This window comes from Ranitomeya variabilis, chromosome 5 (genome assembly GCF_051348905.1).
Source record: "Ranitomeya variabilis isolate aRanVar5 chromosome 5, aRanVar5.hap1, whole genome shotgun sequence".
NCBI classification, from domain to species: Eukaryota; Metazoa; Chordata; class Amphibia; order Anura; family Dendrobatidae; genus Ranitomeya; species Ranitomeya variabilis.
In genome coordinates, this window is record NC_135236.1 from 3,749,491 (window position 1) to 3,764,052 (window position 14,562).

Consider the following 14,562-nt stretch of genomic DNA (forward strand, 5'->3'; position numbering starts at 1 on the left):
CTCACAATGTGTGGGGGCTTCTCATCCATGGAGGGGATCACTCACAATGTGTGGGGGCTTCTCATCCATGGAGGGGTCACTCACAATGTGTGGGGGCTTCTCATCCATGGAGGGGATCACTCACAATGTGTGGGGGCTTCTCATCCATGGAGGGGATCACTCACAATGTGTGGGGGCTTCTCATCCATGGTGGGGGTCACTCACAATGTGTGGGGGCTTCTCATCCATGGGGGGGTCACTCACAATGTGCGGGGGCTTCTCATCCATGGAGGGGGTCACTCACAATGTGCGGGGGCTTCTCATCCATGGGGGGGTCACTCACAATGTGCGGGGGCTTCTCATCCATGGAGGGGGTCACTCACAATGTGTGGGGGATTCTCATCCATGGAGGGGGTCACTCACAATGTGTGGGGGCTTCTCATCCATGGAGGGGATCACTCACAATGTGTGGGGGCTTCTCATCCATGGAGGGGATCACTCACAATGTGTGGAGGCTTCTCATCCACGGAGGGGATCACTCACAATGTGCGGGGGCTTCTCATCCATGGAGGGGATCACTCACAATGTGCGGGGGCTTTTCATCCATGGAGGGGATCACTCACAATGTGCGGGGGCTTTTCATCCATGGAGGGGATCACTCACAATGTGCGGGGGCTTTTCATCCATGGAGGGGATCACTCACAATGTGTGGGGGCTTCTCACCCATGGAGGGGATCACTCACAATGTGTGGGGGCTTCTCACCCATGGAGGGGATCACTCACAATGTGCGGGGGCTTCTCATCCATGGAGGGGATCACTCACAATGTGTGGGGGCTTCTCACCCATGGAGGGGATCACTCACAATGTGTGGGGGCTTCTCACCCATGGAGGGGATCACTCACAATGTGCGGGGGCTTCTCACCCATGGAGGGGGTCACTCACAATGTGCGGGGGCTTTTCATCCATGGAGGGGATCACTCACAATGTGCGGGGGCTTCTCATCCATGGAGGGGATCACTCACAATGTGCGGGGGCTTTTCATCCATGGAGGGGATCATTCACAATGTGCGGGGGCTTCTCATCCATGCAAGGGATCACTCACAATGTGTGGGGGCTTTTCATCCATGGAGGGGATCACTCACAATGTGCGGGGGCTTCCAATCTATGGAGGGGATGACTCACAATGTGTGGGGGCTTCTCATCCATGGAGGGATCACTCACAATGTGTGGGGGCTTCTCATCCATGGAGGGGATCACTCACAATGTGCGGGGGCTTCTCATCAATGGAGGGGATCACTCACAATGTGTGGGGGCTTCTCATCCATGGAGGGGATCACTCACAATGTGTGGGGGCTTCTCATCCATGGAGGGGATTATTCACAATGTGTGGGGTCTTCTCATCCATGGAGGGGATCACTCACAATGTGTGGGGGCTTCTCATCCATGGTGGGGGTCACTCACAATGTGTGGGGGCTTCTCATCCATGGAGGGATCACTCACAATGTGTGGGGGCTTCTCATCGATGGAGGGGGTCACTCACAATGTGTGGGGGCTTCTCATCCATGGAGGGGATCACTCACAATGTGCGGGGGCTTCTCATCCATGGAGGAGATCACTCAATGTGCGGAGGCTTCTCATCCATGGAGGGGTCACTCACAATGTGTGGGGGCTTCTCATCCATGGAGGGGATCACTCACAATGTGTGGGGGCTTCTCATCCATGGAGGGGATCACTCACAATGTGCGGGGGCTTCTCCTCCATGGAGGGGATCACTCACAATGTGTGGGGGCTTCTCCTCCATGGAGGGGATCACTCACAATGTGCGGGGTCTTCTCATCCATGGAGGGGATCACTCACAATGTGTGGAGGCTTCTCATCCATGGAGGGGGTCACTCACAATGTGTGGGGGCTTCTCATCCATGGAGGGGATCACTCACAATGTGTGGGGGCTTCTCATCCATGGAGGGGGTCACTCACATTGTGTGGGGGCTTCTCATCCATGGAGGGGATCACTCACAATGTGTGGAGGCTTCTCATCCATGGAGGGGGTCACTCACAATGTGCGGAGGCTTCTCATCCATGGAGGGGGTCACTCACAATGTGTGGGGGCTTCTCATCCAAGGAGGGGATCACTCACAATGTGCGGGGGCTTTTCATCCATGGAGGGGATCACTCACAATGTGTGGGGGCTTCTCATCCATGGAGGGGATCACTCACAATGTGTGGGGGCTTCTCATCCATGGAGGGGATCACTCACAATGTGTGGGGGCTTCTCATCCATGGAGGGGATCACTCACAATGTGTGGGGGCTTCTCATCCATGGAGGGGATCACTCACAATGTGTGGAGGCTTCTCATCCAAGGAGGGGATCACTCACAATGTGCCGGGGCTTCCAATCTATGGAGGGGATCACTCACAATGTGTGGGGGCTTCTCATCCATGGAGGGGATCACTCACAATGTGCGGGGGCTTCTCCTCCATGGAGGGGATCACTCACAATGTGTGGGGGCTTCTCCTCCATGGAGGGGATCACTCACAATGTGCGGGGTCTTCTCATCCATGGAGGGGATCACTCACAATGTGTGGAGGCTTCTCATCCATGGAGGGGGTCACTCACAATGTGTGGGGGCTTCTCATCCATGGAGGGGATCACTCACAATGTGTGGGGGCTTCTCATCCATGGAGGGATCACTCACAATGTGTGGAGGCTTCTCATCCATGGAGGGGATCACTCACAATGTGTGGGGGCTTCTCATCCATGGAGGGGGTCACTCACAATGTGCGGAGGCTTCTCATCCATGGAGGGGATCACTCACAATGTGCGGGGGCTTCTCATCCATGGAGGGGGTCACTCACATTGTGTGGGGGCTTCTCATCCAAGGAGGGGATCACTCACAATGTGCGGGGGCTTTTCATCCATGGAGGGGATCACTCACAATGTGTGGGGGCTTCTCATCCATGGAGGGGATCACTCACAATGTGTGGGGGCTTCTCATCCATGGTGGGGGTCACTCACAATGTGTGGGGGCTTCTCATCCATGGAGGGATCACTCACAATGTGTGGGGGCTTCTCATCGATGGAGGGGGTCACTCACAATGTGTGGGGGCTTCTCATCCATGGAGGGGATCACTCACAATGTGCGGGGGCTTCTCATCCATGGAGGAGATCACTCAATGTGCGGAGGCTTCTCATCCATGGAGGGGTCACTCACAATGTGTGGGGGCTTCTCATCCATGGAGGGGATCACTCACAATGTGTGGGGGCTTCTCATCCATGGAGGGGATCACTCACAATGTGCGGGGGCTTCTCCTCCATGGAGGGGATCACTCACAATGTGTGGGGGCTTCTCATCCATGGAGGGGGTCACTCACAATGTGTGGGGGCTTCTCATCCATGGAGGGGATCACTCACAATGTGTGGGGGCTTCTCATCCATGGAGGGGATCACTCACAATGTGCGGGGGCTTCTCCTCCATGGAGGGGATCACTCACAATGTGCGGGGGCTTCTCCTCCATGGAGGGGATCACTCACAATGTGCGGGGTCTTCTCATCCATGGAGGGGATCACTCACAATGTGTGGAGGCTTCTCATCCATGGAGGGGGTCACTCACAATGTGTGGGGGCTTCTCATCCATGGAGGGGATCACTCACAATGTGTGGGGGCTTCTCATCCATGGAGGGGGTCACTCACATTGTGTGGGGGCTTCTCATCCATGGAGGGGATCACTCACAATGTGTGGAGGCTTCTCATCCATGGAGGGGGTCACTCACAATGTGCGGAGGCTTCTCATCCATGGAGGGGGTCACTCACAATGTGTGGGGGCTTCTCATCCAAGGAGGGGATCACTCACAATGTGCGGGGGCTTTTCATCCATGGAGGGGATCACTCACAATGTGTGGGGGCTTCTCATCCATGGAGGGGATCACTCACAATGTGTGGGGGCTTCTCATCCATGGAGGGGATCACTCACAATGTGTGGGGGCTTCTCATCCATGGAGGGGATCACTCACAATGTGTGGAGGCTTCTCATCCAAGGAGGGGATCACTCACAATGTGCCGGGGCTTCCAATCTATGGAGGGGATCACTCACAATGTGTGGGGGCTTCTCATCCATGGAGGGGATCACTCACAATGTGCGGGGGCTTCTCCTCCATGGAGGAGATCACTCACAATGTGTGGGGGCTTCTCCTCCATGGAGGGGATCACTCACAATGTGCGGGGTCTTCTCATCCATGGAGGGGATCACTCACAATGTGTGGAGGCTTCTCATCCATGGAGGGGGTCACTCACAATGTGTGGGGGCTTCTCATCCATGGAGGGGATCACTCACAATGTGTGGGGGCTTCTCATCCATGGAGGGATCACTCACAATGTGTGGAGGCTTCTCATCCATGGAGGGGATCACTCACAATGTGTGGGGGCTTCTCATCCATGGAGGGGATCACTCACAATGTGTGGGGGCTTCTCATCCATGGAGGGGATCACTCACAACGTGTGGAGGCTTCTCATCCATGGAGGGGATCACTCACAATGTGTGGGGGCTTCTCATCCATGGAGGGGATCACTCACAATGTGTGGGGGCTTCTCATCCATGGAGGGGATCACTCACAATGTGTGGAGGCTTCTCATCCAAGGAGGGGATCACTCACAATGTGCCGGGGCTTCCAATCTATGGAGGGGATCACTCACAATGTGTGGGGGCTTCTCATCCATGGAGGGGATCACTGACATTGTGTGGGGGCTTCTCATCCATGGAGGGGGGTCACTCACAATGTGTGGAGGCTTCTCATCCAAGGAGGGGATCACTCACAATGTGCGGGGGCTTCTCATCCATGGAGGGGATCACTCACAATGTGTGGGGGCTTCTCATCCATGGAGGGGATCACTCAAAATGTGTGGGGACTTCTCATCCATGGAGGGGATCACTCACAATGTGTGGGGGCTTCTCATCCATGGAGGGGATCACTCACAATGTGTGGAGGCTTCTCATCCATGGAGGGGATCACTCACAATGTGCCGGGGCTTCCAATCTATGGAGGGGATCACTCACAATGTACGGGAGGCTTCTCATCCATGGAGGGGGTCACTCACAATTATTCCTGAGAACATGGCCATGAATATAGAACTGTATCTAATCATCCCCTGAAAACAACTTCTCCCCTCATCCTGGAAAATGTGGGATGAATTCTTCCCTCCATGATGGAGACCGGGTCACAAGTAATAACTGAGAAGGAAGTGTCTTGGGAGGTAAAACATTAACATTGTGTCCACAGCCAGAAACTTGCAGATATCGGTCTCCATCCAAAGCCATACTGATTGGGAAATGACACCGTGAGCCCTGATGGGGACAGTGATGGTGATGATGATGTCTGTACAGCGCTGTGGTATATGATGGAATTAATACTGGTGTGAAAGCGTTGATGAATCTGTCCAATAAGAATTTACAGAAACCTCATGGATTTGTTGCTGAAAATGTATAAACTTCTGAAATGTTTAGACTTGTCGTCTGTAACCATAGAAACCTCTGACTTAAAAGACCGAGAAACGACGAAGAGGCAAATTGTGAGAACCGGAATGTGCGTCCATTTCAGAATGTCTGTTCTAGCAAACCATGGTGCTCTGTATTACCGAGAGAAAACAGCCGTTCGTCACTTCTCCATACCTCCAGATGGATCAGCGGCCAACGTTTGTCCTACCAGGACCTTTATCACAGCCTGAACCCATTACACTGAAGAACAGTTCTTCAAGTGAAGGATGAAAATGAAGCCTAGTATGAAAGCCGCCATCACACTGACCATATTGTGTGTCCTGTAGGCAAGAACCCTGCTTGTATGTCTGCTCAATAGAATGACAGCTCAACGTATACCGCTATGGTCCTAGAGAAGATAGAGAGAACACCCATTCCTGTGTTGTGGTGGAGAGACCCTTGTTGCTGTAGGCCTTCTATTTAATGGGAGAGACATGGCGGTGTAGAGGGGAGAATTTACATGTGTGGGGCGGTGGGTGATATCATCAGCTGACGACTGACCACAACCAGTGGTTAGGCATTGACGTAGATGTACAGAGTGGCTCCATTTAAGGAAACTGCACTATGGGAGTGTGAAGTGACATCAGTCTGATGCTCAGGGGTTACCGAGCGGCACAGAAGGGCGCGTTATTATTATATGGAAAACCTCCCCATATAAGGTACCTGAACATAACAGAGTGTGTATCCAGGATGACCTGAAATGCTCTGGTGGAGAGGCTAGACTGAAACGCTTGAGTGTGAAATGTGGAGAAGAATGAGAGAAAGGAGTCTGGATGGATTGCCACTTGGTGTAACGGGGTCTTCGTCCATCGACAAGAAGACAACGAGACAATTAAAAGGAAGGTGAAGACTCCGCATAGTAACCAATACATAGAAAGCAGCTGACAGCACTCACTATATTGGGGCGCCCGTTCCAAGGACCCAAGGAACCCTCCTGGACAGTCCAAGTAATCAAGCAAACAGATGAACAGCGCTCCATCCAGGTGTAGTGGTTAAAAAGAGGAATTTATTCTGCCAACATTTCTCTTTTTAACCACTACACCTGGATGGAGCGCTGTTCATCTATTTGCTTGATTCCACATAGTAACCAGTCTATGAATGATCAGAGGAGAGCAAATTATTCACACTTGTAACCACGTTCCCTAAATATTCCAAATGTCCTCAGAAATGGGAACCTAAGAGCCCAAAGCTGGGAGCTGGATTCCACGCCTGCGTGGCTGAGGGGTTGGTCCGATACCTGATAGCTCAGCGGATTTACTCTGTGATCATGTGCGATAAAACCATACTAAATGGAGAAGTGCATCATGTTACACTGGATGGTGGATGAATGTCCAGAAATACGGTCCATGTGCACGAAGCGGTAGTGGTTGTCCACCACATGGGGGACTTGCGTGTACAGCACTGTATGAAAACCTTACAGAACAGGGTGGACATTTGGGTCGCTCTTACTGACCTGATGGCACTGTTCACACACAGTCTGCCTACCTGTCCTCCCAGGGACGATGTGTTTGTGTGAGGTGACAAATTATTGCCCATGTCCCCGTATTTCTTGTGGATGCCAGAAGAATTTCTTGAATTCCTCCCCTCAGAGAAGCCTTTTCTTCTAATGGCTGAAGCTTTCGTAACACAGAAATTTAGATAAATGGATGATGTCTCGAGTTTCTGCATTTATGCGTGCCTATGTTAGGTCTGGCTGTATAGATGTGTTTCTCCATAGTATTGAGTACTGTGGTCGCCAGAAGATATGGGATTTCTAAGTTGCCACGTGAATCAGGAATGTCCCAAGTGACGACCACGTTATTTCTTCATGATTAAGTGTGCGTACACACATGAAACGCGTCAATGCCACATGTCTTGTAAGCTGCTCTGAACCTGAAGCATTTTGTGTGAACATTCACTGTTCGTGGAGCTGAATTTCCTTCAGTTCGCGTTTCCCACACTTTGGTGCAGCGTTTCCATGCTCCGAACATGCCCAGGATGCAAATCACGGTGAGCTGGACGTTATTTTTCTCACTTTATTTCTAGTTTTTAAAATTCCCTTGCTGGGTCTCACTGCTCCTGAACAGACCGATCGGCACAGGCAGGGTCGTGCTTCCCTTGACTCTGCTCAGATGCCAGGGCTTCTCTATTTTCACTGGTCGTCTGTTTTTGGTGATAATGACATTATCTATTAGGTGCTTTGGTTGCTCCGGTCCAGGGCAGGGTTATATCTGAGCACTGGGCCGGTCAGATAATGTCCACCACATTGGTGACCTATAAGGTCACCATTAACCCAACACTGTTCTCTCACCCTATAGATACGACGCGTCCCAAGCGAGATTACGAGGTGGACGGAAGAGATTACCACTTTGTCTCATCTCGAGAGAAGATGGAGAAAGACATTCAAGGTCATAAATTTATTGAGGCTGGACAGTATAATGGACACCTGTATGGGACGAGCGTGCAGAGTGTCAGGGAGGTCGCGGAGCAGGTAATTATGGCGTTGTCATTCTAGAAGTCTCCATCTATATTTGTTATTGTCCCATTAATCAGAATCTTGGTCATCTCTTCTTAGGGTAAGCATTGTATCCTGGATGTCTCTGCTAATGCTGTTCGACGTCTTCAGGCAGCTCAGCTCCAGCCCATCGCCATCTTTATACGACCCAAATCTCTGGAGAATATTCTGTAAGTTCTACCTGCCTCACTGTTGTAGTCATGTCTGTAGAGATGTTGTCATCTGCCGATTCGAGGAGTGGTCAGCAGTCTATGTACTGCATTCTTGCAACCTGGTCAAGTGTAATCTCTGGTGGAGATTAGTGTCTCTGCAGATCAGTGGTGAGCTAACTCAAGTTATGGTCTGTCAGTGGTCACCAGGTGTGGAAATCTAGTCTGTCAGAGTTGATCTTGTGTAGAGATTGTCAGTGATGATCTGGAGCAGGGATTCCCCATCTTTTTTCTGCCAAGGGCCATTTGGATATTTATACCATCCTTCGGGGGCCGTACAAACTCCGCCCACAAAGTACATCCTGACTCTGGCACCGGTTTCAGGACGTAATCTTTCATTGCATGCCCTTCAGTGTTCAGTAGTGAACACTGTGTCTATCTAGAGCAGGGGTGGGGAACCTCAGGCCCCAGGGACATTTATGGTCCTCGATGACCTTTTATCAGGCCCTCAAGCATATTCTCAGGGACTGCATTCTTGGGCAAGGAGCTGCATTTTGATTGCCACCAGCTCATTAATTTCTTCTTGCTCTGTGAGCACACACGCGTAGTGTTCACTACTGAACCCTGAAGGGCATGCAGTGAAAGATTACGTCCTGACGCCAGTGCCAGAGTCATGATGTACTTAGTGGGTGGAGTTTGTACGGCCCCCGAAGGATGGTATCTATATATATAATTGTCTAAGGGTTTTTCCGTCTGTCTGTCTGTCTGTCTTTCTGTCTGTCTGTCTTTCTGTCTGTCTGTCTGTCTGTCCTGGAAATCCCGCCTCTCTGATTGGTCGAGGCCGCCAGGCCTCGACCAATCAGAGACGGGCACAGCATGGCGACGATGATGTCATAATGGAAATCCGCCAGGCCTCGACCAATCAGCGATGGGCACAGTATCGACGTAGATGTCATAATGGTTGCCATGGCGACGATGATGTCATAAAGGTTGCCTCGCCAATCAGCGACGGGCACAGTCTGCCGCGAATTCTGGAATCATCATTGTCCATATACTACGGGGACATGATGCATATTCTAGAATACCCGATGCGTTAGAATCGGGCCACAGTCTAGTATATATCTATATATATAATTGTTTAAGGGTTTTTCCGTCTGTCTGTCTGTCTGTCTGTCTGTCTTTCTGTCTGTCTGTCTGTCTGTCTGTCCTGGAAATCCCGCGTCTCTGATTGGTCGAGGCCGCCAGGCCTCGACCAATCAGAGACAGGCACAGCATGGCGACGATGATGTCATAATGGAAATCCCACGTCTCTGATTGGTCGAGGCCGCCAGGCCTCGACCAATCAGCGACGGGCACAGTATCGACATAGATGTCATAATGGTTGCCATGGCGACGATGATGTCATAAAGGTTGCCTCGACCAATCAGCGACGGGCACAGTCTGCCGTGAATTCTGGAATCATCATTGTCCATATACTACGGGGACATGCATATTCTAGAATACCCGATGCGTTAGAATCGGGCCACAGTCTAGTATATCTATATATATAATTGTCTAAGGGTTTTTCCGTCTGTCTGTCTGTCTGTCTGTCCTGGAAATCCCGAGTCTCTGATTGGTCAAGGCCGCCAGGCCTCGACCAATCAGCGACGGGCATAGCATGGCGACGATGATGTCATAAAGGACATAGACATCCCCGTCTCTGATTCAGCGACGGGCACAGTATCGACGTAGATGTCATAATGGTTGCCATGGCGACGATGATGTCATAGCCCCATAGAATGTAATGCTGCACAGCCCCCATAGAATGTAATGCAGCACAGCCCCCATAGAATGTAATGCAGCACAGCCCCATAGAATGTAATACAGCCAGCCCCCATAGAATGTAATACAGCCAGCCCCCATAGAATGTAATGCAGCACAGCCCCATAGAATGTAATGCAGCACAGCCCCCATAGAATGGAAATCAGCGACGGGCACAGTATCGACGTAGATGTCATAATGGTTGCCATGGCGACGATGATGTCATAAAGGTTGCCTCGACCAATCAGCGACGGGCACAGTCTGCCGCGAATTCTGGAATCATCATTGTCCATATACTACGGGGACATGCCTATTCTAGAATACCCGATGCGTTAGAATCGGGCCACAATCTAGTATATATATATATATATATATATATATATATATACACTCACCGGCCACTTTATTAGGTACACCATGCTAGTAACGGGTTGGACCCCCTTTTGCCTTCAGAACTGCCTCAATTCTTCGTGGCATAGATTCAACAAGGTGCTGGAAGCATTCCTCAGAGATTTTGGTCCATATTGACATGATGGCATCACACAGTTGCCGCAGATTTGTCGGCTGCACATCCCAAAGATGCTCCATACAAGGCAGGATGGATCCATGCTTTCATGTTGTTTACGCCAAATTCTGACCCTACCATCCGAATGTCGCAGCAGAAATCGAGACTCATCAGACCAAGCAACGTTTTTCCAATCTTCTACTGTCCAATTTCGATGAGCTTGTACAAATTGTAGCCTCAGTTTCCTGTTCTTAGCTGAAAGGAGTGGTACCCGGTGTGGTCTTCTGCTGCTGTAGCCCATCTGCCTCAAAGTTGGACGCACTGTGCATTCAGAGATGCTCTTAGGCCTACCTTGGTTGTAACGGGTGGCGATTTGAGTCACTGTTGCCTTTCTATCAGCTCGAACCAGTCTGCCCATTCTCCTCTGGCATCAACAAGGCATTTCCGCCCACAGAACTGCCGCTCACTGGATTTTTTTTCTTTTTCGGACCATTCTCTGTAAACCCTAGAGATGGTTGTGCGTGAAAATCCCAGTAGATCAGCAGTTTCTGAAATACTCAGACCAGCCCTTCTGGCACCAACAACCATGCCACGTTCAAAGGCGCTCAAATCACCTTTCTTCCCCATACTGATGCTCGGTTTGAACTGCAGGAGATTGTCTTGACCATGTCTACATGCCTAAATGCACTGAGTTGCCGCCATGTGATTGGCTGATTAGAAATTAAGTGTTAACAAGAAGTTGGACAGGTGTACCTAATAAAGTGGCCGGTGAGTGTATATATATATATATATATATATATATATATATATATATATATATATATATATATATATATAGCCCTTGGCAGAAAAAAGATTCCCCACCCCTGCTCTAGAGAATAGATTTGGTGTAGAGATCCCATCTGTCACTGATTTGTTGTAAATATCTATTTTGTCAGTATTGATATTGTGTATAGAGATCTGGTCTGTCACTGATCTAGTATAGAAATCTGATTTGTCACTGATCTGGTGTAGATATCTGGTCTGTCAGTGTTGATATTTTGTATAGATCTTATCTGTCACCGATGATCTGGTGTAGAGATCTCTTCTGTCACTGATGATCTGATCTGCCACTGATGATTTTGTGTAGAAATCTGGTCTGTCACTGATCTGGTGTAGAGATCTATTCTGTCGGTGTTAATATTGTGTATAGATCTGGTTTGATACTGATGATCTGGTGTAGAGATCTATTATGTCAGTGTTTATATTTTGTATAGATCTGGTCAGTCACTTATTGGATCTGCCCCTGATGATTTGGTTTTGAGATCTGGTCTGTCACTGAAGATCTGGTGTAGAGATCTATTCTGTGTTGATATTGTGTTTAGATCTGGTTTTCCAGTGATGATCTCGTGTCGAGATCTGGTCAGTCAGTAATGATCTGGTGTGGAGATCTGGTCAGTCAGTGATGATCTGGTCAGTCAGTGGTCTGGTGTAGAGATCTGGTCAGTCAGTGATGATCTGGTGTAGAGATCTGGTCAGTCAGTGATGATCTGGTGTGGAGATCTGGTCAGTCAGTGATGATCTGGTCAGTCAGTGGTCTGGTGTAGAGATCTGGTCAGTCAGTGATGATCTGGTGTGGAGATCTGGTCAGTCAGTGATGATCTGGTCAGTCAGTGGTCTGGTGTAGAGATCTGGTCAGTCAGTGATGATCTGGTGTGGAGATCTGGTCAGTCAGTGATGATCTGGTCAGTCAGTGGTCTGGTGTAGAGATCTGGTCAGTCAGTAATGATCTGGTGTGGAGATCTGGTCAGTCAGTGATGATCTGGTCAGTCAGTGATGATCTGGTGTGGAGATCCAGTCTGTTGGTTTCATAGTTTAATAGTTGTAAGGTTGACAGTAGATTGAGCAGTGAGTTCTACCTATGTCCACCTGTTGTTTCCTATCACGTTGCTATAGATATATAGATATAGATGAGATTCTGTGATGTATCTAATACTGTGTGTCTACAGTGTGTAGATCTGTGATCATTGCTGATCTCATCTTTCTTTTATTCTATTCTGCCAGAGAAATTAACAAACGTCTAACTGAGGAACAAGCCAGAAAAACATATGAGAGGTCTACAAAGCTGGAGCAAGACTTTACCGAGTGCTTCTCAGGTGAGAGAGTCATCGCTGTGTGTATATGGGGGTTCTGCTGTGTAAATCGAAGGAATTAAAGCTTAGGGGAGGTAATTTGCATATTCCCGGTGCATTCTGGGAATAGTGAAGAGTCATCGCGAGTCTTAAGATCTTTGGGTGTAGCTGGATCGAGCTGTTTGAAGAAAATCGTTAAACCACGCTCCTGACAGCACAAGAATCTTTACACAAGTTCAACATCAATTCATTTTGTTCCACAAGGAGAAGGAAATTCCCCATATGGTGCGCTATATGTGTACAGACATGTCCGAGGAAAAGACAAACTCTACTGCCAGAAATACAAGCTTGTGACTGTCAGAGGAGAAGGTGCAAAGTCTTCAGGAGAGAAGAGCTAAACTGAAGCTCTTCAAAGAAGATGAGGATTTCCTGACAGAACAGAAGAATCTCCTCAGAATGTTCCAAGAGAAGAACATGTCAGTGTTCCTGCAGAAGATAATGACAGAGTAGAAATAACTATTCAGAATTTTCAAAGAGAAGCAGCTTGCTATGTACCTCAGAAGAAGAGAAATGGAAGCATGTGAACAAAAGAAGCAGGAGGATGAAGCAGAACATACCACTGAAGAACTGCTACCAGGCTCTCACGAAGGAGAACTACTAAGATGTACATCAAAAAGGTGCTTTACCCACAAAGAACACCCAAGTAAGAAATCAGAAGCTTCTTGAAGGAAGCAAAAGAAGAGCTATGGTGAAGAAGAAAAGGAGAGTGGTGGTCGTGGGGGATTCCCTACTCAGAGGAACAGAAGCTGCTATCTGACGTCCGGACATTACCTCACGAGAAGTGTGCTGTCTTCCAGGTGCCCAAAACAAAAATGTGTCTGATAAGGTATCAAGACTCTTCAGTGCTACAGATGACTACCCACATCTATTAATACACAAAGGAACAAATGACAGCAAGAAAAGACCTGGAAACTATAGGCAGAGACTTTGAAGACCTTGGCCGGAAAGTAAAGAAACTGGAAGTCAAAGTAGTCTTCTCAGCCATCCTCCCAGTGGATGGACATGGATCAAGGACATTGAACAGGATTTTATAGGTGAACAACTGGCTAGGTTGATGGTGCCGTGAGCAACTCCTTGCTAGAGATGGGTTGCATCTTACGAAAACAAGAAAACACATTTGGTAGACGCCTTGCTACGCTCATCTGGAGAGCTTTAAACCAGAGCAATACGGAATGGGAAATATGCAGCTAATGATTTCTTTTGAGAACCCTGCTATTAGAAGTGGAAAGAAAGAACAAAAACAACAAACTCTAAATGCAAGTAGAGGGGCACGAAAAGCTGTCCACAAACTAAAATGTGTCTATACTAATGCACAGAACATGGGAAACAAGCAAGGAGAACTGGAGCTCATGACACAGAAAGAGAGATATGATGTCATCATACGCATCACTGAAACTGGATGGGATGATACACATGATGGAATATAAATCTTGGAGGCTACAACTTATTTATAAGAAACAGGATACACAAGAGGGGAAGAAGTGTTGCATTTTATGGTGGGAAAACATATATCTCCACAGAGATCTAAGCTTCAGAGAATGGTAGCTTTGTAGAAACTTTGAGTAAGAATGCAAGGAGAGAAGAACAGAAAGGACACAATTTGTAGGTGTTTACTTTAGGCCACCTGGGCAGACTGAAGATATGGATGAACTCTTTTTACACCAGATGTCTTTATTCTCAAAAAAGTACAATATATTGATCATGGGAGATTTTAACTATTCAGATATTTGTTGGGAATCTCTCTCAAGCAAAAGTACTGGCTCCAAAAAATGTTTAACTTCTCTTGCTGACAACTTTTATCTTTAACAAGGTAGAAGAGAGAACAAGAGGATCTGCCATCTTGGACCTTTTTCTTACCAATAGGGAGGAAATGGTTGAGGAAGTAAATGTAGCTGGGAATTTAGAAGGCAGCGCTAATGCTAGCTTGGAATTTT

The 14,562-nt window shown here is 48.6% G+C and overlaps 1 protein-coding gene across 10 annotated transcripts in view; it reads left to right on the plus strand.

The window, feature by feature from the left end:
* DLG4 (discs large MAGUK scaffold protein 4) overlaps positions 1-14,562 on the plus strand; it is a 393,288-nt gene that overhangs the window by 363,749 nt on the left and 14,977 nt on the right. For all 10 annotated transcript variants that reach the window (XM_077261457.1, XM_077261458.1, XM_077261461.1 and 7 more), the window contains 3 exons: positions 7,807-7,979; positions 8,064-8,173; positions 12,501-12,592. In XM_077261457.1, coding sequence (XP_077117572.1) covers positions 7,807-7,979; positions 8,064-8,173; positions 12,501-12,592 — 375 coding nt within the window. The remainder of the gene's footprint in view (positions 1-7,806; positions 7,980-8,063; positions 8,174-12,500; positions 12,593-14,562) is intronic.